At 38.2% G+C, this 26,372-nt stretch overlaps 2 protein-coding genes across 2 annotated transcripts; both read left to right on the top strand.

Annotated features, from left to right (window-relative positions):
• Nucleotides 1–13,360: 13,360 nt before the first annotated feature.
• LOC311289229 (uncharacterized protein) lies at nt 13,361–15,605 on the top strand. Its single transcript, XM_084407066.1, has 4 exons — nt 13,361–13,944; nt 14,115–14,165; nt 14,520–14,651; nt 15,269–15,605. The coding sequence occupies exons 1-4, from the start codon at nt 13,392–13,394 to the stop codon at nt 15,547–15,549; spliced, it is 1,017 nt and encodes a 338-aa protein (XP_084263192.1). The 5' UTR covers nt 13,361–13,391; the 3' UTR covers nt 15,550–15,605.
• A 73-nt stretch (nt 15,606–15,678) lies between these two features.
• Nucleotides 15,679–25,256, top strand: LOC311289209 (uncharacterized protein). The gene is made up of 2 exons (XM_084407027.1): nt 15,679–16,848; nt 19,698–25,256. The coding sequence occupies exon 2, from the start codon at nt 19,964–19,966 to the stop codon at nt 22,103–22,105; it is 2,142 nt and encodes a 713-aa protein (XP_084263153.1). The 5' UTR covers nt 15,679–16,848; nt 19,698–19,963; the 3' UTR covers nt 22,106–25,256.
• Nucleotides 25,257–26,372: the final 1,116 nt, after the last annotated feature.

Genomic DNA, 26,372 nt, shown 5'->3' with positions numbered 1-26,372 from the left:
GGATCTTCGTCAGATTCCGAATGCTCACTTTGTATTTCAAATTCCTCAGGTTCTCTGGCAGAACCCGTTCTGGTTCTGGGTTTCTGAGGTACTTCTTTGGTAAGTGTTTCTTCAGAGTTGTCCATCTGCAGGAACCCACATGGCAGCAACAAATCCCGATGTAACGTCCGAAGGGGTCCCTCCTTCCTTTCAGGTTTGACTGTATAGACAGGTAAGTTACCAGCCTTCTTAATCACCACATACACATCAGATTCCCATTTATCTGCTAGCTTGTGCTTTCCCCTTATACGGACGTTTCTCACAAGCACACGGTCACCCACATCCAAGTCAGAGGCAACAACACGTTTATCATATCTCCTCTTGTTACGTGCAGCTACTTTAGAAGCATTTCCTGTTGCTACCTTGTAGCTCTCCTCCAGTCGGTTTTTGAGGTTTTGCACATACTTTGAGTGGGATTCAGGCTGACTGTTGACTGGAAGCCTAAAAGCTAAATCAACTGGTAGTCTGGGTTGTCTTCCGAACATCAGTTCATAGGGCGAGAACCCAGTCACATCATTCCTCGTGCAGTTGTAGGCATGCACTAGAGGTCTGACGAAATCCTTCCAGTTTAACTTCTCCTTAGTATTCAGAGTTCCTAGCATTTGTTGAAGGGTTCGGTTGAACCGTTCTACTGGATTACCTCTTGGATGGTACGGAGTAGTTCTTATTTTGGATATTCCTGCTACTTTGCACAGCTCTTTTATAGTGCGAGACTCAAAGTCTGGACCTTGGTCGCTATGTAGTTTCTCAGGAAACCCATAGTGTACCAGAAAATTGTCCCACAGACTCTTGGCTACAGTCTGGGCTTTCTGATTTCTTGTTGGTACAGCCACAGCATACTTTGTGAAATGGTCCGTTATCACCAGTATGTCCTTGGTATTACTTCGGTCCGGCTCAAGTGACGAAATCCATACAAACTAACTCCAATGGTCTGCTTGTTTTGATATTCACTAATGGAGCAGCTTTCTCTGGCAGAGTTTTCCGTCTGACACATCGCTTACAGGTTTTTACTTTTTGTTCTACAGCCAACGACATCTTAGGCCAGAAGAATCTGGATCGAACTAGATCCACAGTTTGCTCAATGCCTAAATGACCCATTCCGTCGTGTAGCTCATTCATTACCAAATCACGAAGATCAGCAGGTAGTGCTAATTGATATGATTCACCTCCTTGCTCTTGCCTCTTCCTGAACAACACTCCATTTTTCAGCTCCAAACGATTCCACTCCTTGAACCACAGGGATAATCCAGAGGGCATGGTCTTAGGACAGGACTTTTCATTGGATTCCAGCTGCTTGATAACCATTCCACTTTCTGGATCTGCTCGCTGTCTTTTTCTTAAGTCTTGTTCAGACAACTGAGAAATTTCTCCAGACTGGTAAGTATCTTCCTGCTGGAACGCTTGAGGTAAGGCATCCACTCCAACCGCGAGAGATTCCACTAAAGTCACTGGTTGTTACAAGGAATCAGAGTCGTCACACTGCTGCCAAACTTGATGGCGGTCACAGATTGCTTCTATTGCTTCTGATGAAACAACCAACTGTGGGGCATCGGTCAAGTGATGGTAAGCAAATTGCCTGATTCTTTCCCTCTCCTTTCTCGTTTCCAGATCATCAGGAAGTTCTTCTTGTGGGCGTCTTGACAATCCATCCGCATCCTGATTCCTACTTCCAGCCCGGTATTGGATTTTAAAGTTAACCCTCTGGGGACCAAGCTGTTTTTGGGGTCCTTGAGATGTTCTGACATGCTCTGACATTTGTGCTTTTTTCAGTTATTTATAAACATGTTAATGGCAAAGGTGTAAATTCACTCTATATAGCACAAACAGGGCTACCATAATATGCGAGCAACGTGTATGTAGATGTTTGTATTTTTAAGAGAATAATGTTTATGCGTGGTTATTGGAAAAAATAAAAATGAAAGTTGCTGAATTAAGACCACAAAACACATATTAAATATGTGTCCACAAGACTTTTGACTAATGGATGTTGTCCCTTTGAGTTCTAGCTTCAAAATTATGTGAAAATAGTCTTGCTTTATCGTTCACAAAAAAAAATGCATTGATTTAAATGGTGTAAAACAGGTTTTGCTTGGAAAGCCAATATGCGAGGGGGAGGAGTAGTTTACACCTTAGATTACAATGTCCCACCCACTCTGCATAATGACTCTGCATAGCCTAATTAGCCATTCATTCAGGTGTGACACTGACTGAGCCACAATGCAAGGACAAAAGATGTATTTAGAAGAAGACTTATATTGACCATTTAAGATTTCGCTTACATCTATCTTGTAAATATGTTTTGCTATTTTATTAAAAATGTTACAATTACAACAATAATTACAATTTCAACAATATTTCAAGTGTACTCATTCTTTGTAAAAAAAAAAAAAAAAAGATTATAGGCCTACATTTTATCATATGTATTCATTAGTTTGAATATAGCAAATATATATATATATATATATAATATATATAATATATATAAATAATATAGTTATATATATATATATATATATATATATATATATATATATATATATATATATATAACGTTAGATATGAGCAGAAATTGCTAAACAAAAGATTATTTGATGTGGCAGTATATTCTACAGTAGCCTAAAAACTGTACCCAAATCTAGTCTGACTGAACAAGTGACTGACTGTAACGTTGTTTTTATGAAATATTAGGGCATATAAATGCTAATTTGCAGTTTAATACGTTGCTTATACAAATACATTTTATTTCAACATATTCCAGTCGATTTTTACTCATCTCAGTAGGCTATAGCAAAGCAGTTTATTCTTTCACACACAGACGCACGATTCATATTTAGGCTAAACAGTCTTTACAAATATGTACCCTTCATTCATCTCACAGAAAGGCGAGTCATATTATAGAAATGCGATTCATCTTTTTGCGGTTTGCATAGGCCTACACTAACGTTATTCCATAACGTTATTCCACATCAACACTTGAGAAAAGAAAACAGCCTACCTCACTTCTCAGCGGGATCTGCTCCTCATATCAGGAGATATTGCTCCTCATATCAGCACTGTTCTGAGAAACTTTTCTCCATAAGGTAGGCTATATTATGCCTCTTTGTTTACAGCTGATGTGGGGGCGTTTCACAGACTGAAATGGTTCTCAGAATTTGCATTTGAATAGCACGCGCTCTCCGGGGAGTGGTCAAATTACTTTTGAATGGCTCGTAATAAGCTCGACTGGAGTCGCTCTCTTTTTATACAGATTACAGAAGATGAGAATATTTGTTTTTTATATAAATTACTTCATTTAAAAGATGCGATCTCAAGCTTTATGCCCGTGGGTCTGTTTGCCTGTTTGACTGAATTTTCGCGGAGTTATAGATCATTTTTGAACGCGTTTCAAATGGGAGTTTACTGACAGAGAGAAGGCAGAAATAGCATCATGTTCATTTTTCTTTATTTGTCAAAAAGCAAAACACTTTATTTTAACTTTATTGTGAGTATACAGAAAAAAAAATAGAAACTGAACAGGATCGATTGATGTATTACACGAAAATGAAAGATCAAAATTAACAGAGCATTTAGTGTTTATTTTCATTGCTAAAAAAAAAAAAACGAGCAAAACGCGCAGGCGCGTTTTTGGTCCCCAGAGGGTAACTTTACATTTAAGATTCACAAAGTTGTCAGAAGTGTAGGGGAGAGTGGGGTGAGTTGTGCCAGTTTTACTCAAGTGACTTTAAAGTGAGGCCATGGCAGTAATGCCTTCAACTTAAGGATGTACATATATTTCAGGATGTGGTGCATCCCTGAGAACAATAACTTTGGATCTGAAATAAATTGTTTCAGAAATACAGCTCTTGGGAAAAAAAGTGGTCTCATGGCACAACTTGCCCCTGGTGCGGGGGAAGTTGTGCCTTTGGGGGAATACATTGGGGGTAAATTGTGCCAGTGATTTCTGAAGTAAAACAGAACATTTTAATGTTATGAACCGTAATGCTATATGAAAGCAAGATAAATTCAATACAAAATGACTCATTTAAGGTTTATTTAGATATTGTCACCCTGGAATACCATAGCATGCGTTTTTCCTACTATGGCCAATTGCATAGGGATTTTGAATTGAACATAACTCTGGATCACAGTGTCATAGAGACAAGGGGGCGGGCTCATTTTACTCAGACGACCAATCAGTCTCTCAGGATCATTGTGAAGCTATCAAGCTACGCCCTAGCAACCATTTAGAGCACCATAGCAACACAATATATGATATTTGTGAATCATTTCAGTCAAAAAGGCTTTGGCAATAGATGCCTGTAGACATAGCCTAGTCACTTTATTCTTATGTTACATAATTGACAGACAGCGCTAATTTCTAAACATCCTATTGTGACATAGGTCACTTAAAAATGGAATAAAACTTCTCTTTAATAACATAGTGCAAACTCAAAACTGAAATCAGTGTTAGCTAAATTAAACAAATAGTAGGCAGGCCTAAGTCAAACAATGATGAGGCATGCCCATCTCCTCACTTCTCAAGATTATCCCCTGTGAGTATGTAGGTCTAGGGGGTCTGGATCTGGCACAAATCACCCCGGACCCACAAGTTTGAAAAACTAGCATGATCCAGCAGTTAAGAGCTAACATCATGCTAACTGTATAGACTCATTGTGTAGCCTACTAAAGCACTAAAACATGTGTGAAATGTTTTCAAACTTGTCTATAATTGTTCAGACACCACAATCAAAAAACCTTAATCATAGAAATTTTACTTTGAAAGGGAAAAAACAGTTTTTTGCACTAAAATATGCTTAACTCTCATGCCATGTGTCTCTCCTCTTTGGAGGATGGGTAAAAGTGATTGCTTTTCAAAATGATGTGGTCACATGACCAATTTCTTCTATGGTTTTCCAGAAACAAGGGTGGAACTACTTCCCCCCCTGGCACAAATCACCCCACTCTCCCCTACAGATTCTTGAAAAAGCAGAATACCTGATTAAGTTGTTACATTATCACCCTCATTATTATTGCAGAGACAAAGAGTTTTATTCTCCCCTTAAAACTGATAAAATATCAGCTCAGTTCAGTGAACTATTCCTTCTGTTGTATCTCCTAAGCCCCAACCTCTTGTTCAATGTCTGTCAATTGTAACAGATGGTTATATCTTAAACTCTGAGGTGAAACATCATGACACGCAAACAGCTCAGTTACTGAACATCCATTTATTCTTATTGTTCCCTATACAACCCTCTATATACTTTACTGCACTGGAGTGCCCTCTAGTGTCCCGTTGGTTACACTACATCAATCTCTTCGATCTTGATGCTTTTAACTTTGAGGCTGTGCACACAAAGTTACAGTAGGCGGGAGTCACTGCAGTTACGCCCACTGAGTGACAAAAACACTGAGTGGCAGCATTAGTGTTCAGCTAAAATGTTGCGAACCAAACACGCACACACACTCAAAAGGGAAAGAGCTGTGCAATTGACTGTAATTAAAATAACCTTTTAACACGAGAAAATGAAGGAACTTCACCTTGTGTTAGCAAGGCACGTGACTTCACACTCTTGACATAAATACTGAATCAAGATCGAAATTGACATTTGTATGTATATAGCCTAAGCCTATATAAGGGAAAAAAAATATTTTTTGTCAGGTGCAGTTTGCCTTTTTTAGTACTATTTTTAACTTTTCATGGGTTAAAATCAGTATTTCCTTGCATTCATTAATATTCACTTGTGTGTGCTTATGCGAGTATCATTAAAACATTTTAGGATGCAAGTAACTAACTTTTTTATATTTCTCATTCAAACAATCTAGTGTTCATGTCTAAATGTTTATTCAAATGCAAAGCCTAAAAATAAGTGTAGCAAATTAGCTCTATGAAATATTAATAATCAATAATAACTGGTTATAATTGATTATGAATATTTGGATCAGTTAATATAATTAACTTACTGTCGTAAATTAATATTACAATCAATTAACCTGTTTGTCCCGTGAACACTCAGGATCAATTGTTTATTAACTCTAAGAAATGTACATTTCCGGGGCATGGGAAATGTCTTTCTTAATTTACAATACTACTAAGAGCAGTAGCAAAAATCTAAATGATTAGTGACTCCAGTTATGAGGTTGAGACATGGACAACTTTACGTGTGACATGAACAAGATTTTATTAACTAGTCTAAACACTTAAACTACTCTAACATACACACACATACATGCATACAGTTTACCAAGGGGAAGCAGAATACAGGAAAGCAAGAAGTTATAGCATTGTTTGAAATTCAGCAGATCAACAGCCTTGAGCAAACCATCAGTTTAGTTCTAACACACCCTTCTTTAAGGGGTAAGGATACTTAATGTGTCAAATAATGAGACTAAGTTTGATACTTGCATGTCTCGCCCATTTGAATTAAACTGTCCTGATGCAATCTGTTGAGGCTCCAGTTGATCTTTGCTGATGTTGTCTTGATGAGAGAAAGCCAGTGGTAGTCAGGGTATCTTTGGTGAATGGAAAGACAAGGCCGCAGCCTGGCACAAGCTTGGTGGTCCTTAGAAACTTCTAGTTCAGCATCATCTTCACGTCAGCATCTCAGAAAGGGACTGAGCGAGAGCTAAGAGCTGATCAGTGACTTTAAAGCGTGAAGATGGCACAACCTCTGGATGTGTGTGAGCCAATGAAAATATTTCCCTTTGGAGGGAAATTTTACGACCCATTGTGTTCTAGCAGGGCATTTGAATATGTACTTTCATTGGGTGTTTAAGAGATACGGTACACAGTCATATTACTTATTACACAGCATTTCACCACATAAATAATTATGGAGATAAGTGATATTGATTTCAGATTAAACTGTTTTAAAATCGTACCTGTTTGTTTCTTATAATCTGACAGTGTACAAAACAATAGTCACAAAATGGCAGCGGCTTCGTTAGTATGAAACGATAGAGCGAGTCCATGATACTGGATGGCATAATTAAATAACGGTACACAAAATACTGATTTGACTAAGTTGTAATATTTTATAAGCTTACCAAATGCGAATCTTCCACAAAGAAAAACTGTTCCTAGCAAGCGTATAGCACTGCTGACTTCAGTAACCCGGATGAGCCTGTGTTTCTGTCTTCAGCGATTGTTATCTGGGAATAACTTACCGCTGGATGGTGCGATTGACCAATCAGAATCAAGTATTCCACAGAGCCGTGTAATAATAAATAATAAGGTTAACCCCCAGAGGTCTACGGTATCGCCGGCGATACCAGCTCGCTTTTTTTTTATCAGTGTAAAAGAAACTCATAAATACTCTGTTGACTTTGATTTTCCATAGGAGTTTCATACATCAATCGATTCTGTTAAATGTGTATTATTTTTGTGTATACTCACAATAAAAACAAAGTGTGGTGCTTTTTGCAAAATAAAGAAAAATAAACACGAAGCGAGTTCTGCCTTCTCTCTGTCCGTGTAGTCCATTCTGAAACGCGTCCGAAAATGAATCATAACTCAGCGAATACTTCTCACACAGGCATGTGAGTTATGTCTTTATGAAGATTGAAATCTCTTCTTTTAAATGAAGTAATTTATATAAAACACAAATGTTTTCAACTCATGTAATCCGTTTGAAAGCAAGGAGAGGTACCGTTTTTCCTTCTGCCTCATTGTCTTTATAATCAGCTGCGGGCGCCCCGCCCCCGGCGCGATTCACCCCCCGATCAATGCCATAAAAACACAGTTTCTATCAGACTTACTGATAGTTCATCGCGTTTTGAGTATGGCACGCTTCTCCGGTAATAAAGACGCCCTTCAGATGATTCTGGACAGCGAGGAAGAATGCACGATACCGGGTTGTTTCCTCAGAGGAAGATTGTAACAGACGACGAACGGCAGCATATTGAAGAGCGAATTCCGCCGAGGACACAATTTCGGAGTAAGTTTTACTTTAAAGTCTTTTGTGTTTTATTTTTCGTGTTCGCATTTATGAGGAAAAAAACAATATTACGTGACAGTTCTCCATTATGGACGCGAGCGCTCTAAGCACTAAAATACTTTCAAACATTCACAGAGACCTCAAAACAGAAAGTAGCCTACAAATCCTTTCTTTAAAACGAATTTCGTTTTGTATCAATTGTATCTTAATTTTAATAATTTTTTCATTAACAAATTTCCTGGATTTAACCCTCTGGGGTCTGAGGTGTTTTTGGGGTCCTTGAGATGTTCTGACATGCCCTGACATTTGTGCTTTTTTCAGTTGCTTATAAACATAGTAATGGCAAAAAAAAATTACACACTATTTAGCACAAACAGGGCTACCATAATATGTGAGCAACAAGAATGTACATGTCTGCATTTTTGAGAGAATAATGTTTATGCGTGGTTATTGAAAAAACTAAAAACTAAAGTTTCTGAAATAAGACCACAAAACACACACTAAATATGTGCCAATAAGACTTTTGTCTAATAGATGTCATTGCCTAGTGTTTTTTCTTCAAAATGATGTGAAAATCACCCTGCCTAATCCTTCACATAACACAATACATTGATTTGAATTTTGCAAAGCACTTTCTGTTTGGAAAGGCCATATGCGGAGTGGGCGTCACAGATCATGCATATGTAGTGGTTCACACCTGAGGACCGCATACTTAATGAGCCATTCATTCAGGTGAGTCACTGAGCCACAAGAATGCAAGAGCAACAGTTGGAAGCATCTCAATTCTTTTTTATTTTTCCACATATTGTGCTTGCAATTTGGCCTATAATAGCCAAGGAAAACTTGTAATTGTGCCGTTAATTCTCATACTGTATTTTCAGTTTTGGAATATTTATCCTCTCCCCAAATTTGTCACTAATAAAACACAATAAAAATTATTTAAAGAAAAGGCTTATATTTACCTTTTAATAGTTTGTTTACATCTACCTTGTAAATATTTAAATAAACAACAATTCAAGTGTAATCTTTCTTTGTACAAACTAAAGTATACATTTTATCATACATATTTCAAAGGTAAGGATTTGATTGATTATTTGATTATTTTTGACAAAAAAATTGGCAAATAAAAGCTTATTTGAGGTGGCAGATATTTTACAGTAAAAATGTATAATCTATCCAAAACTAATCAACGAAATGTTGTCTTTCATATGTCTGTAACATAGGTCTTTCATTTTTATTATAAGGAATATAAATGCTAATTTGCAGTTTAATACGTTGCTTATACAAATATATATATGTGCATACACACACACACATATACATGTGTATATATTTATACACAAAAATAAATTTTATTTATATTTTTTATATACATTTTTTTTTCACAAATTGTGCTTGTAAATTGTATAATATCCAAGGTAAACATGTCTAGTAATTGTGCAGTAAATTCTCATACTGTATTTTCAGTTTTGGAATATTTATCCTCTCCCCAAATTTGTTACTAATAAAACACAATAAAAATTATTTAAAGAAAAAAAAATTATATTTACCTTTTAATAGTTTGTTTACATCTACCTTTTGAGGGACATTTTCCCTTATTATTATTATTCCTCACAGCGCTGCGAGACGGTGTAAACAAGTAATGATCTGAATAAACTTGTGTTTTCTTGAGCTGATATGGGGCTCGAGAAAACACAGCCCCTCACAGGTTTGCGCCGTGGATTCCCGCGAGTCAGACGCGGATACTGTGTTTGTTTTAGGCTCGCGCAGTCTTCACTCGGACACGCGCTTCAATCCGTTGTGGAGACTCTCTTTTCGTTCCAGTGAAATTACAAAACAAAATACACACACACACATGTCTCTGCCTGATATACAACCACTGATAAACATAATCTGATTTGACAAAAAAAAAAAAAAAAACTATGAGTGCAGATTTGAACTCAGAACCTTTGACACGCTAGGCAAATGTTCTACCACTAGACCACTTGATGATCTCCAGTTCAAGCACCTTATGTTGTGATTGCTAGCCTATTTACTTTTTATGTATTAAATCCAGGAAATTTGTTAATGAAAATAATATTAAAATTAAGATACAATTAAAACAAAACGAAATTCGTTTTAAAGAATGGATTTGTGCTTTCTGTTTTGAAGTCTCTGTGAAAGTTTGAAAGTCTTTTAGTGCTGCTTCAGAGCGCTCGCGTCCATAATGGAGAACTGTCACGTAATATTGTTTTTTCCTCATAAATGCGAACATGTGTCAACTAAAGCAAGTAAATTTAAAAAGACTTACCCGAAATATTATCCACGGCTGGATCAAGTCGCTCAACGTTCGTCGCTCAAAATACAAACGTTCGTCGTCAGAGTCCTGCTCTTCTTCTGAGCAAAATTTGAACTCGTGTCATCTTCCAACAGCACAGGAAAGTGAATAAATGAAACTTGCTGGTTTTAAGGCATTTCAGGGGGCGTTTACCTTATTTTGCATAGATCACCTCAGCTCATTATCTTATGAATAGCGCGCTCTGCGAGTGGGTGTGAACTCATTACCGATAATTAGGTGAGACGGGAGAAACTGTACTTCTCTTTAGTTTCTTACAGATTACATTGCAGGAGAATATTTGTTTTGAATGTGAATTGTTTTATTTAAAAGTAGAAATTTAAAGCTTTCTTTAGACGCATGTTTCATGGTTGTGTGATAAGTATTAGCTGAGTTTCAGTTCATTTTCCAGACTTGTTTCAAAAAGATTTTTGCGGAGACAGAGTGAGCTGAAAGCGCACCCTGTTTATTTTATTTATTTAAAAATAAAAACAAGGTTTTGATGTTAATGTGAGTGTACACAAAAAAAAGAAGACCCTCTATAGTTTATAATCATGTATTTATTTTATTAATATGACCGTAAATGACGGACTTTTTTAAGTTTATGTTGCTGCTATGTGAAAAAAATCCAGCAAAACGCGGGGGCGCGTTTGCCGACCTCAGAGGGTTAAAGTAAATATAGGCTAGCAATCACAACATAAGGTCTGAACTGGAGATCATCATGAACCCGTAGCCTACTCGCCTCACATGTCTAATTTTTTTTGAATATATTTACAGAAAGCTGGTTCTAAACAAAACCATCCTAAACAAAAAAAAACTATGTAGCCTAATAAATGTGCATTTCTCCGGTGCGTTCACTAGCCTACTGATCGCGAGTCAATAGCCTATCATCAACTTCATCTTTGCCAGAAGTTAAATTTAAATCGCGTGTGTGAATGAATGATGTTGTTTTAGCAAACTGTATTGCTATACTGAGATGAGTAAAAATCGACTGAAATATGTTGAAATAAAATGTAGGCTATTTGTATAAGCAACGTATTAAACGGCAAATTAACAATATGCACTAATATTTCATGAAAACAACGTTACAGTCAGGCGAAATATGAAAGACAACATTTTGTTTAGTAGATTTGGGTACAGTTTTTACTGTAGAATATACTGCCACATCAAATAAGCTTTTGTTTAGCAATTTCTATATATAAAATAGCCTACTATTTTTGTCAAAAATAAAGTCATCAACTAAGATGTTAGCTGTTCCAATGTTGGCTATATTCAAAGTAATGAATACATAGATAAAATGTAGGCCTATAATCTTTTTTTTTACAAAGAAAGAGTACACTTGAAATATTGTTGAAATTGTAATTATTGTTGTTGTAACCTTTTTAACTTTGAAATATGTATGATAAAATGTATACTTTAGTTTTTACAAAGAAAGATTACACTTGAATTGTTGTTGTAATTGTAACCTTTTTAATAAAAAAATATATTTACAAGGTAGATGTAAACAAACTATTAAAAGGTAAATATAAGCCTTTTCTTTAAATAATTTTTATTGTGTTTTATTAGTGACAAATTTGGGGAGAGGATAAATATTCCAAAACTGAAAATACAGTATGAGAATTAACTGCACAATTACTAGACATGTTTTCCTTGGATATTATAGGCCAAATTGCAAGCACAATATGTGGAAAAATAAAAAAGAATTGAGATGCTTCCAACTGTTGCTCTTGCATTCTTGTGGCTCAGTGACTCACCTGAATGAATGGCTAATTAAGTATGCAGGCCCCATTGTCTCCTAAGGTGTGAACCACTAAATATGCATGATCTGTGACGCCCACTCCGCATATTGCCTTTCCAAACAGAAAGTGCTTTGCAAAATTCAAATCAATGTATTGTGTTATGTGAATGATTAGGCAGGGTGATTTTTACATCATTTTGAAGAAAAAACACTAGGCGATGACATCTATTAGACAAAAGTCTTATTGGCACATATTTAGTATGTGTTTTATGGCCTTATTTCAGAAACTTTAGTTTTTAGTTTTTTCAATAACCACGCATAAACATTATTCTCTCAAAAATGCAGACATGTACATTCTTGTTGCTCACATATTATGGTAGCCCTGTTTGTGCTAAATAGTGTGTAATTTTTTTTTGCCATTAATATGTTTATAAGCAACTGAAAAAAGCACAAATGTCAGGGCATGTCAGAACATCTCAAGGACCCCAAAAACACCTTAGACCCCAGAGGGTTAAAGGTGTTAAGATCAAAGTACACACCACAAAACAACAGCTCACATTATTGTACCATAAAACAAGTTATTGTAAACCAGTTACTGGGAAACCCAAAATCTAGGCCATTCTTGTACATGAAAAGTTGTAAATCAGGTTAATAATTACATTTAATGTTTTATACATGTAATACATGTCATTCAAATTATATGTATATGTTGTGTAGTAGCAGCAAGGAAAGAATGAAATTGATTTTGTCCTCAAACTACCTTTTTGTATTTATTAATATTAATTCTACTTCTGTTAAAGGTGAACTAAGTAACTTTTTTACCAGACCTAAAACTAACTTTACCACGCTCAACCACCGTGAGTGCATTTCACGCATTAGTAATCGCTGGCGTTCAGCGGGGAAGGGAGACGTGATGCACTCAAATCAGACAGGAGAACCGTGAGAACATAACGTCGGGAAGCGTGTTTGTGAAGGCGGGGTCAGGCGGTGATATTCAGTTTTAATTTGATGAATGATGAGAATCATTGAATTTGATGAGAATGATTTGATTTGATTTGAATCTATTTATTTATTAATTTATCTGAGGTGCCGGAACACAGTTCCGGACCGTTCCGGCCCACTTTAACCCCTGTATATATACATATATATGATGAGTCAAATTTATTTTCTGTTGAGATCAACATAGTGCCACAAATGTTATGAATAGAGATAAACATTTACTGAACCCGGAACATCCCTTTGATTATGATTAACAATTAACTTGACCTACTTCTTTATCTAAAGTAATGCAGATAAAGTACAAAGACAGTAAATCAGGACACTATAAAGGAACATGAGAGGCTGTGAGGATGACAGAGCAAGAGCTGGAAACAAACATCAGTGAAGAATGAAGGGTTTAGTATGTTTACTGCTGCTGTTGGAAACCTTTGTGTGTGTCGTACAGCATCAGGTAGATGGAGGACTCAATGAGAATGAGATCAGTCAACAGCTCAGATCTGAGGACGGAAGACAGAATCCACCTCAAACAGACACTTTGAGAGATGAAGCTTCAACTGACAGCCAACAAAACTACCATCTGTGCTTCAGTGACATCCATGCAGCGCTGAGAGAACTGACCGCCACCGTTACAGAGCAGAAAGTGAACATCAGAGAACTGACCGCCACCGTTACAGAGCAGAAAGTGAACATCAGAGAACTGACCGCCACCGTTACAGAGCAGAAAGTGAACATCAGAGAACTGACCGCCACAGTTACAGAGCAGAAAACCATCAACAGAGAACTGACCGCCACCGTTACAGAGCAGAAAACCATCAACAGAGAACTGACTGCCACAGTTTCAGAGCAGAAAGCAAACATCGGAGCTTTAGAGACGCGACTGAGGGATGAGATGAACAAGAAAAATGATGTTATTCTGGAAGAGCTGAACAAGAAAAATTATGGTACCTCACCAAAACATTAATTTATCAATGATCCTCAAATTAAAACACCACTGCAATACGATGCATAGTGTAAATGTTAGAGTAAAATTGAATGTATACTGTGTAAATTGTGTTATCTATTACAATAAGCAGAGTAAATGTAATTTAACAGAATCTTTATTCCTTCACAGAAATCTCAAATCTTACTCTGAGTCAAGTGGAGTTGAGAAAGGAAAATAGAGGTGAAAGTGTGCTTGAATGATGTTAAATTCAGTCTATACAGGTGAAACTCGAAACATTTGAATATCGTGAAAAAGTTATCATTTTGATGATAATGGCAATCTCAGAAAATTAGAATATTACATGAAAACAATAATAAAAAAGGATTTTAAATACAGAAATGTCAGCCATCTGAAAAGTATAATCATGCATATGTATATAGTTATATATACTAAATATATTAGTTTCACCTTTTAATTTGAATTACTGAAATACACAAACTTTTGCACAATATTCAAATTTTTCGAGTTTCACCTGTACATTCTCAGTGTAATAGAGTAATATATCACAATATTTCTTATGTTTTTCAATAACAGACAGAGAAATAGCTTTTTCAGCTTCACTGATGCAATCTGGCGGTGGACATACTGGTCCTTTTACCACTGACTTCACACTAACCTACAGGAACGTCATCACAAACATAGGGAACGCCTACAACCCAGTTACAGGTAATTATCAATGTAATGAGTCATAAAACTCAGTTTATAGTAATGAAAACCCTTCTGCTCCATTCAGACCTCTCTGCAGTTGTGTAATGTGTATTAGAGAATTAGGGGCTGTTTACACGACACCAGTTTCAATTAAACACGTAAAAATTTGTATGTGATTCAGGTTTATGCGCTTTGGCCGTTCATTCACACGTTCATTCATTGGGGGACTGAAAACACAAACGTTTGAATTTGGGCTTCAAAGTGCAAGTTTTTGGAAACAATACCATTATCGTCTCCGTGTAAACAACAAAAACGTGAATTTGTGAAAACTGTGATTACGTGATCAGTCTAAAGGTGCGTGGTGTTTCTTTACAAAGTGACGTTGCCACCTACTGGTCAGGCAGCAGAATACAGCGTTTAAAGTAGTTTCCACGAATCCGTGTTAATGGGGATTGTTTTGATAACGTCTGTCCGTGAAAAATGCAAAGAAAAAACTTGTCCATTTTTAGTACATTGTTGTCATGTAAACAGCCTGAAATCATCTGCCATCTTTTGAAACTATTACACAGTGTTCTTTGTAATTAAACAATCATACAGGAAACATCTGATTCTGTACCTCTTGTTATTTGATTTAGGTGTTTTCATAGCCCCGCTGAAAGGAGCGTACATGTTCAGAATCTCTATATTTGGTTATGGCCCAACTGCAGCAGGTGCATCCATTTTTAAGAATGGAGAGCGTATGGTTATAGCACATGAATATCAGCCTCAGCATGAGTTAAACTCCTCGAATGGAGTTGTGTTGATCCTGGAGGTTGGAGATGTTGTTTATGTGAGACTTTTGCCTAACAAGAGGATATATGATGACCATTATAACCGCAACACTTTCAGTGGTTTCCTGCTGTTTCCCTTAAGATAACAGGAGCTTTGCAGAATGTGATTCCAATAATTCTGAACCTTCAGTGTATGATTTAAGATGAAAATCATGAAGAATCATTAACATATGAACCTGTATTAATGAGGTATAATGTGTGTGTTTGAAATTTGCAATAGATTACTGTACACTCAAAATGCTGGGTTAAATATATATATATATTATTATATAATAATATTTCTTTAAGACTGTTAGGGAAGCTTGGCTTCCCCTTGTTTTATGGTGTATAATTTAAAACACATTCTACCTTATTTTGTTTATTCTCAGGTTAGGTAAAGTAAGTCGAATTCGTTCTAAATAATAAGTATATAAATTTCCATACTTACAACTTGATCGAAAGACTGCTCCGTGGTTTAGTTCAGCTCAATTCTTTATACAGTAGAGACTCACGGCAGGCTGGTTCTTTTTGTACTGATTTTAAGTAATTTTATTATTTCAAAATTAATAGGTTTACATAATATAAAATAAAATGAAATTAAACAAAAACAAAGCATAAAATAAACAGTTCACAATCTTCAACACAAGCTTCAACAGCAGGTGGCAGGTGTTGGAGAATTTTATACATAAGTATATGTTGGAGAATTATATCTGTCTCATATGAGTCCAAATGCATGATACAAACATTGAAGAAACTAGGCCTAGAATAAGGGAGGCCTACAACCAAGGGAGAATAGAAAACAAGGCCTGCAATTAAGGGAGAAAGAGAAAACAAAGCATGATGGGAAACACAGGACATGTCAAAAGTGCATGTGAGGATAGGAGTCGTGTGAGGACAAGACAGAAAACTGGGTAAAAGGTAAAATAAGGCTAAAGAGTGGAAAAGTACCCAAAAAACCATATGCAAAGTCATCATCAGAAAAGCGCATGCGCCGGTATGGCCACCAATAGAAATTGAGCATTAATGCAGGTGTTTCTAATCGTGGTGAAGTGATGAGGAGGAGCAAAGAGAAAAAGATAATTATACGAATGTTAATTGGATACCAAAGTAAACAATAAATGACGTAAAATGAGGTATAAGACCCAAATGCAGACCATTGTAAAATCAGATGCTTAGCTACCATCTCACTTTATTGAACTGCTCAATAAAGTTATTTCTCCTGAGACCTGAAACTTCGACTCTGAAAGTTTTCTTCTGAGACCTGAACCTGATTTTGAAGACCTGAACCAGAGACTGAGAATTGGCCACGACATAATTGGCGACCGCCAGCCAGGAGGAGGGAAGGAGACCAGCTGTGGTGGACCTCTGGCGGAGAGCATACAAAACAAAGGCGCCAAAATAAAAAGGTAAGCAGTTTTTGCTTATATTTTGTTTTGTGTGGTCACTGCTGGTAAGCTATCACCATGGTTGGTAATTATTTTAAATACTCCTCCTCCAAAAGAACCTAGAAAGGATAAAATAAATTAAAGAACCTGTAAAGGATAAAATAAATTAAAGAAAGGATAAAATTAAAATTAAAGAAAGGGGAAAGTCTGATTTTCGGGTCCTAGGGAGAAAACCCACGCATAGTGTAAGTGTTTGTTTGTGTTAAACATGTTTGTTTATTTGTGTTAAAACGCGAGAAGTGCGTGTAGCGTGAGAAAGTGCGCTACGTGGTGTGAGAAAGTGCACCACAGTGAGTGAGAAGAGCTCACGTGTTTGTTTATTTGTGTTAAAACGCGAGAAGTGCGTGTAGCGTGAGAAAGTGCGCTACGTGGTGTGAGAAAGTGCACCACAGTGAGTGAGAAGAGCTCACGTGTTCGTTTATTTGTGTTAAAACGCGGGAAGTGCGTGTAGCGTGAGAAAGTGCGCTACGTGGTGTGAGAAAGTGCACCACAGTGAGTGAGAAGAGCTCACATGTTTGTTTATTTGTGTTAAAACGCGGGAAGTGTGTGTAACAAAGTGCGCCACAGTGAGTGAGAGGTATTCACATATTTGTTTGTTTGTCTTAAACGCTAAAAGTGCGAATTGGGGGCGTCAAAAGGTGCAAAAGCACACTATTTGTTTGTTTGTCTTTAGGAGGAGAGATCTGCAAAAAGTGCAGAGAGAGAGTAGAGAGAGGATATTAAATATATATATGTAAGGAGTGCACTGATTTGAGTAAAAAATTATTAGTGAATTTTTATAGAACAAGTGATTAAAACTAAAAGTGACTAGGAGATATAAAGTCATCATTATATCAAGCGCTAGGAGAAGAGCAGAGAAGGAGGGTGCTGTCCGTCCGGTCCGGGCGTGGTGCCAGATCAGTTTTAGAGCGCTATCAGTAGAGCAGAGAGAAGTGCAGAAAGAGAACAAAGAAAGAGTTTTCAATACATGTGTTAAGAGAGCATTTTTTTTTTTCAAGGGAAAATTGATAATAAGTTTTTATATAAAAATAAATAAAATAAAATAAGTGGATAAATAAAAAGAACAAGCTGAAATAAATAATCTGAATTAAAACTGAATGAGTATTAAATATATATATATATATATACAGAAAGAGCACTGTTTCAAGAAAGGACTCCTAATAAGTTTTTATTGAAAAAAAAAAAGAATAAGCTGAAATAAGTGGTCTGAACTAAAACTGATTGGAAGATATAAAATTATCATTATTATTATATTAAGTCATAGAAGAATCTTAGTGGAGTAGAGAAGGAGGGGGTAACAGCTGTCCGGTCCGGGCGTATTGCCAGCTGTCTGTTTATTTTGCCAGCTGTCCGTTCAGTCTGGGCACTCTACCAAATTATTACCAAACTTACTCCGGGAGCACTGCCAAGACAGGTGTTTAGTTAATCATAAGGTTATATTATGTTGAGCTTCAAGTGAAAGCCAGAGTTAGCAAAGACTAGCAGAGGATTTGATTTAGATAATATTATAAAAAAAAAAAAAAGAAGAAATTATTAAAATTGGATGGACAGTGAGAAACACATTGGTGAAAGAAAAGTACAGAGATATAGTTATCAAAGAACAAAAAATATTCCAAGAAGTTGGTTTTGTCGATTGTTTGGCCATTTGCCAGACTGTAGGTATTGTGATCCACACAGAGAAACACAGCCTTTGCTAGGTAAGAACTAAGCAAAACAAGCATTGCTTTTGCATTTATAATAAAATTTTAATGAATGAATGACAGTGTGTGATTGAAATCCCGGGTGTATGAATGAGGAGTGAAATAAAATAAGCATAATTGTATGTGAAGTGAAGAACCAAAGACGGTAGAAGGGAACAAGGAAATACAGATAACTGATAAAACATTTTTTTAAGAAATCTAAAAACAAAGAGAGGGTAAATGTGGGACGGAGTGACCGAATATGAAAAAGAAAGATTTAGGCGGTGGAACAGAAGGCAAAGAGAAGAGGAAAAATTTAGACAGACACAAGAGTTAACAAAAGGCATAAGAAATCATTTTTGGTTGGAAAAGGAATTCATAAGTGAGGAAGGGCAAAGACAGGAACTGACTGAACAAAAGAGAGATGAACTCTTACAGGGCCTGACAAAAATCACAAATCTTGCTCAACTTGAGACAGAGTGGCCTTTGGTTGATTGGATTAGAATAGTTAAAAGCCAAATAACTTTTGAAGCCCTAAGGCCACATCTGAACAGATTCAGCCTCCCTAAGGCTATCATTTTGGAGGCACTGTTGTCCACAACAGAAATAAAAATAAACCCAGTGTACGTCCCATACCTGAAAACAAATGCATGGATGAATTGGCCTCAGGGATTGGGAGGAGCAACAATATTGCAAAACCTCTATATGACAGTGGGTTCTTGCATAAGGCCAGTGAGGTGGGAAAGTGGTGCAGTTTTTGAAGTTAAAGGAACAGTGGAGGTCAGACCAGCGTTAGTAAACAATTGGACATTGGAAAAACTGGTGGTGATGGTAGTGTTGAAAAACAATCCGAGTAGAATTCGTCATCTGTTGGTTGAGATACGTCGCAACAAAGAAGAGATAGAGGAGACATCAGTGACTACTGAAAATGTCGAAGCTCTGGACAAACAGGAAAGGCAAGAGAGGGAATAGAGGAAGGAGGTTTTTAAATAAAAAAGATAGAATGATTTTAATTGACTTACTCGAACCATTGACATTAGAAACATGCACTAAAGAGGGACTTAATTTATCAATAACTACGTGGGGGGGCAATGAAGTGAAGTTGACTCCATCTCTTGTTTATTCATATAGGAAAGGAAAAATATCTGCACAAGGCCGGTGGTTTAAGAAAAACATAACCTGGAATTTTGAACTAATATATCTGGGAGAAGGCATCATTTGGCAACGCGGTACATACGGCGGGGTAGAAGAGGTGACGCCGAAGCCACTGTCTGAGGTACCAATAAAAATAATTTTGAAATATCTTAAGAAAACAAAGCAAACACCTGAATTAAACATAAACAGAGATTGTGCCGTAACTGACTAAGTGGAGTACAAAATAATCAGGTGCTGAAACGATGGCTTCGGTGTCACCCCAAGGGGAGTCCCCTGTAGAACAGCTTGCATCACAATATCCAATATGCAGTGACACTATTAAGAACTTGTCACAAAAGTGGGAAAAAAGGACCAAAAAGTTAAACACTAAGTGGCCAGCAGAGGGAACATTTGATTTAGCTATGTGTAGGGAGATGGGAGCCCTAATAAAAAATCACAAAGCTCATGATAAAAGCAAGAAAAGAGATGAGAAACGAGGAAAAGAGCAGGAAGTGCTGAATTTATTCAAAGAAAAGGGAGCACAACTGCTTAGGGAACTTAGGGAGAGAGTAGGGAAAAAAGATAATGTGATAGAAACCCCACCCCCTTATGCACCATTTTATGATCTGACTGGTAAACAGCTGCCACTAGTGACAGGAACAGTGAATATAGAAGGCAAGGTGAATTTCAAGGATGAGAATGAAGAAAGACAAAAACAAGAAGAAAAGGAAGAAGGTGTGCGTGAAACCAGAGACTTGTTGGGATGGGACATCTTAAGTCATGGGGGAAGCCAGAACAGTGAAATGGACATGAAAGAGCTGATTAGCTCACACAGAAGCCCCACTTTGTCTAACCCATATCATCACGCAAGCCAGGCCTTACAGGAACTTGGAAAAGAAATGGAAAGGAAGATGGAGACTGACAGGCGACAAGTTGAACAGGAACAAGAGGAGATGGAGGAAGAGATACGGAAGACCAAAGAAAAGATCAATCAAGAAGCTGAAACTATGCTAAAGATCTCTGAATCTATGCTAAAGTCCCTGCAAGATTCCATGGAGGAGGACCAACAAAGACTTCAAAAGAGTAAAAGAAGCAGATTTCATCTCGTCAGTCCTCACAAAGAATACAAGAATGTGTCTGGAACTCTCCTCCTAGAAGACATGATCCAGAATGAACCACACTGGAGGAGAGGAGACAATCTGAGAAAGCGACCAGCAAGCAGACTCATTGAGCACAGAGATGAAGAGGACCAACTGGAAAAAGACCACACACAGTTACCCATCCTGATTAAAGGACAACAAGGGCAATACATACCGTGGGCTGGACAAGATCTGGAAGGACTGATAGCCCGCCTCCCTGATCTACACGAGGGGGCTGGCAAATGGATCAGATTGCTGGAAGAGGAAACAATGGGGAAGATACTAGCCATTGGAGATATCAAGGCCCTGTTGGCAAAATGTGTTGGGGGTGCAAAGACAAATGAACTCCTTGACGGTTCAGGACTTAAACATGCAATTGATTCCACAAAAATGGACGCCATGCCACTGGATAGATACAGAGCTTCACTGTGGCAGACCCTAAGAGGACATTACCAAACACAGATGGACCCAAAGCTGTTAAAAGGGGAGCCACTGGGAGAGGAAGAGAACCCAATTACCTACGTTCAGAGACAGTTAAGAAGATGGAAGCAAGAGCTGGAAAGAGATCCTGAACGAGATCCAGTGATAACAGCACTGTTCAGGTCCGCCATTGTTGATGCCATGCCTCCTACTGTGAAAGCCAAGCTGGAAGACGTGGTAGGACTGGGCTCAAAGACATCAAAAGAGTTCAATGACCATGTGGCTCATGCAGTGGAACAATACAGGAAAAATGAACAAAAACTGAAGAATCAAGAAAGAGACCTCCAGAGAAAACTAACACAGCTACAACTAGACGAACTGATCAACAAGAGGAAGAAAGTTCAAGCTCCTCTAAAAGAAGCTGGAGATCAGCCTGCCATGATTGCTGCTGTAAATGTTCCAAGCCAAGCACCGCAAGTGGTACAGCAAGCACCAACCAATATGAGTCAGAATGTACCCAACAACGCGGAAAACACACAGCAGCCAAACGCTCCCATCGTAATATACCTTCCTGAAAACCATGAGAACAGAAATAGAATGATGGCAGGAAGGGGAAGAGGAAGAGGAAGACAATATAACAACCAGCAGAGGAACTTTGAACAACAACTCGTATGCTGGGGATGCAACCAACCTGGACACACCAAGAGATCATGCCCAGTTTACCCATGGCCCCGAGATGGCACACAAGATCAAATGCAGCAGCCTTGGCACCAGAGACAGCAGAACTACCAACAACAAGTGAGGGGACCAGTTAACCCATGGCGTGGTCCAGACCAAGGATACTAGGGGTGCCCAGAGAGTCCTACAGGGAGGGGTCAGCTGCCAATGTTAACATCAAATGCTGACCAAGAGCCTATGCTGCGGGTTGAGATAGAGGACAAGACAATACCCATAATGCTTGATACCGGGGCAACATTTACGTGTTTGAGCCCAAAATATGCCTCTCACCTCCCTAGGTCTGGAAAATATGCCAAGACAGTAGGATTCTCGGGATTGACGCAGCTAATCCCAATGACAACCCCCGTCAGCATAAAAGTCAAAGACTCTGAAATAAAAATTCCTGTTCTAGTGTCAGATCAAACACCAGTTAATTTATTGGGAAGGGATGCGTTATGCAGACTAAAATTACAAATATGGTGCTCTCCTGAAGGTATATATGTAGAAAATGAAGGCATAAAACAAATGACAGTAGTAGATAGAACTGATCAACAAAACTCGCAAGTAAATATTTTCCTGATAGGAAGTTTGGATGAGGACATAGAGAAGACACTAGGAAAATGGGGAAAATATATAGAAGTGCAGCTCCAGAAGCCAACCTTCCCAGAAATTGAATTCCATTGTACTATGAGATATGATCCCCTTAGCGATCCAGAAATAGAAAAAGAGTGGCTGGAAAAAACCAAGGGACAGGATATAAGTCTGATTTCAAATTATATAGTTATAGGACCAGCAGGGGCAGCATTACAAATCGAAGAGTGTGAATTCACTAAAAAGTGGTTTAAAGTAGATGATTCAGTCCCACATGTTACTCTATACCTGAATGAAGGAAGTCAGGCAAAAGATTTAGGCCCAATGATGCTAAAAACCACTGGAAAATTGTGGGAAGCCACTGAGAACCCTTTTATTTTTCAAACACCAGACAGGACATACCTCAAAATCTTATGCACAACTAGCATGGTAGGGACTCCAAAGTTAATGGTTGAGACAGAAGGAAAACATGACTCGAAGTCCAAAATGGAAGAACTTATATTAGAAATGGAACAACAGGTGCCCATGCAGTTGTGGTCAAAACATGACACAGACGTGGGCCTAGTCAAATCAGCAAACCCTGTTAAGATAGCAGTTAAACCAGGAGTTCAGTTACCAAGAAAGCAACAATACCCACTGAAACCTGAAGCTGTAGAAGGGATAAGGAAAACAATTGATGGACTAGTAGATGCAGGAGTATTGGTTGAAACTACCAGTCATTGTAACACCCCAATTTTACCAGTTAAAAAGGCTGATAAGTCAAAATGGAGGCTAGTCCATGATTTGAGAGCAGTAAATGAAGTAGTTCAGGATTGGCCAGCTGAGGTTCCAAATCCACATACGCTATTGACGAATGTTCCACCTGCTGCTAATTATTTTACTGTAATTGACCTTTGTTCTGCATTTTTCAGCATTCCACTAGCGGAAGAAAGCAGACACCTTTTTTCTTTCAGCTACCGAGGTAAAAAGCTTACATACACAAGAATTCCTCAAGGGTTCAGACATTCTCCACATATCTTCAACCAAATTTTGAAATTAGATCTGGAAGATTTGAGGTTAGATAGTACATTAATACAATATGTTGATGATTTGCTAATATGCTCAGGAACGCTGGAACAGTGCCATCATGATTCCATCAAAGTGCTGACTAAATTAGCAGAAGGAGGCCATAAAGCCTCGAGAGAAAAATTGCAGTACTGCCTGCCTCAGGTAGAATACTTAGGTCGATTGATTGCACACCAGACAAAGGCAATATCACCTAGCCACTTAGAAGGAATCAGTAAAGCACCACAGCCACAAACAGTGGGACAGATGATGACATTTTTAGGGATGACTGGATTTAGTGCTGATTGGATAGAGGATTATGCTATTAAAACAGCTCCACTGCGAGCCCTAATAAGACAGGCAGGTCAACAAACTCTTAAAGCACAGTTGAGATGGGATCCTGAGGCACTGGTAGCATTTAACTCATTAAAGAAGGAATTACAAACAGCTCCAGCTTTAGCAATTCCAAACTATGACAAAGATTTTCACTTATACGTGGCCGACAGAAAAGATGGATTTGCTTCTGCTGTATTAATGCAAGAAACGTGCAGTGGTAGGAAAAAACAACCTATCGCCTATTATAGCACCAAACTGGACAATGTAGCTCAAGGCTACCCCCCATGTTATCAACAAGGCTTAGCTGCTGTTTATTTTGCATATGATAAAGCTTCTGCTATCACCATGGGCTATCCAGTCACTATTTACACTCACCATAAGACTGCAGAATTACTAGAACAAGGACGTTTTGTTTTGACACAAGCTAGATGTGTAGCATACTCCACATTAATGACTTATCCTGACGTCACAATAAAAAGATGTGCCACAGTAAATCCAGCAAACTTTATTCCGCTGGAGGGTGAAGGAACACCTCATGACTGTGTTTCTGTCTCTCTAGCTTTTACCCGTCTGAGACCAGATTTGGAATCAACACCAATTGTTGATGCAGACGTGGATTATTTTGTTGACGGCTCATGCTTTAGAGACCACTTAGGTAATCATGCTGGTTTTGCCGTCGTACAAAGAGATGGAGACAATTTTACTGCCGTGAAAAGACAACATTGTGAGCAACCTTGCTCTGCCCAATTGGCTGAACTTAAAGCACTCACTGAAGCTTGCATATTGGCTAAAAACAAAGCTGCTAACATTTATACCGACTCTGCATACGCTCATGGTGTCTGTCACCTTTTTGGGGCGGTATGGAAACAAAGAGGATTTAAAAAGAGCGATGGAACACCAATCCAACATGGAGACCAAATTACTGAATTGATTACAGCTATGATGTTTCCAACAAAATTGGCCATCATTAAATGTCAAGCTCACAAGAAGGGAAATGACTTTGTCATTAAAGGAAACAATGCGGCCGATATGCATGCAAAACAAGCCTCTGGGTGCCAATTGGCTGTCATGGCACCTTCAGTTTTGATTCAGCCTCTCCCAACCATAGAGAGTATTGCCCAAATGCAGTCTAGAGCATCACCACCTGAAATATACTTATGGCAGCAAAGGGGGGCAACGAGAGATGCCAACAACATATGGAGATCACATGAAGGCCATATGATAGCCCCCACCCCATTGCTAAACATTTTAATTCCTGATGCGCATGGTTTTGACCATTGCGCAAGGGGGGAGATTCTAAGGAAGATAAAAAGACAAGGATTCTGGTCCCCATACTTACAAGCAAGAGTAGACGAATTCTTAAGTGAATGTGAAATTTGTGCACAGAATAATGTCAGAAAAGGAATAGCAACCCCGATAGGCTCTATTCCAGTCCCAGAGGGACCATTTAAACATCTGGTGATGGATTATGTGGACATGATCAAATCAGTAAGAGGGAAAAGATACATGTTAGTTATAATAGACAGGTTTAGTAGGTGGATTGAAGCAGAACCATCAGCAGATCAAGGAGCACAAACAGTGATCAAATTCTTGACCAGAGAAGTCATACCACGATTTGGCATACCATCACAGATTAGTTCAGACAATGGATCAGCCTTTATTCAAAGAACAGTAAAGACAGTAATACAACAATTAAGGATGAAACAGAGACTAGGTTGCATTTACCATCCAGCGTCACAGGGGGCAGTAGAACGTTTGAATGGGACTATTAAGGCAAAAATCAACAAAATATGTGCAGACACTAAACTTAACTGGGTAGATGCGTTACCCCTTGCGCTAATGAGCTACCGTATGCAGACCCACAGAATCACTAACTTGTCTCCACATGAGATGTTGACAGGGAGACCAATGCCTGCGCCTCATTTGAGAGGTCCGTACGAAGGACCGCCCCTAGAACAGTTGCAAATGGAATTAAGAACATATATGAGGCAATTGACTGCTATACATGAAGCTATTTATTCACAGGAGCAGAATAGGGGGCCCAGGGAAGAGGAGGAAGCTCCCTGTCCGGTAGTTCCTGGAGATCAAGTATATTTAAGAGTCTTCAGAAGAAAGTGGAATCAACCAAGACGAGAAGGACCCTATACTGTAGTACGAGCAACCCCTACAGCAGTACAGGTAGAGGGCAGCACAACGTGGTATCATTTGAATCATTGCACCAGGGTCCCAAGGTTGCGGAATAGGAGGCAAGGAGAGGAAATAGATAGCTCAGAAGAAAACCACACGGAAGTAACACAGAATGCCCAAGAAGGGCAGAGAGCTGAGGGCGAAGATAATAATGTTGCTGAACCTTATTCTAGGGAGACTGAACACGCTGAACCAGGAGATGAAATGCAGATGCGGAACGATATGCACCATCCAGAAG

The sequence above is a fragment of the Rutilus rutilus genome (genome assembly GCF_951802725.1).
Source record: "Rutilus rutilus genome assembly, chromosome: 4".
NCBI classification, from domain to species: Eukaryota; Metazoa; Chordata; class Actinopteri; order Cypriniformes; family Leuciscidae; genus Rutilus; species Rutilus rutilus.
The sequence above is the reverse complement of the archived record's forward strand: the minus strand, read 5'-3'. Positions and strand labels throughout refer to the sequence as shown.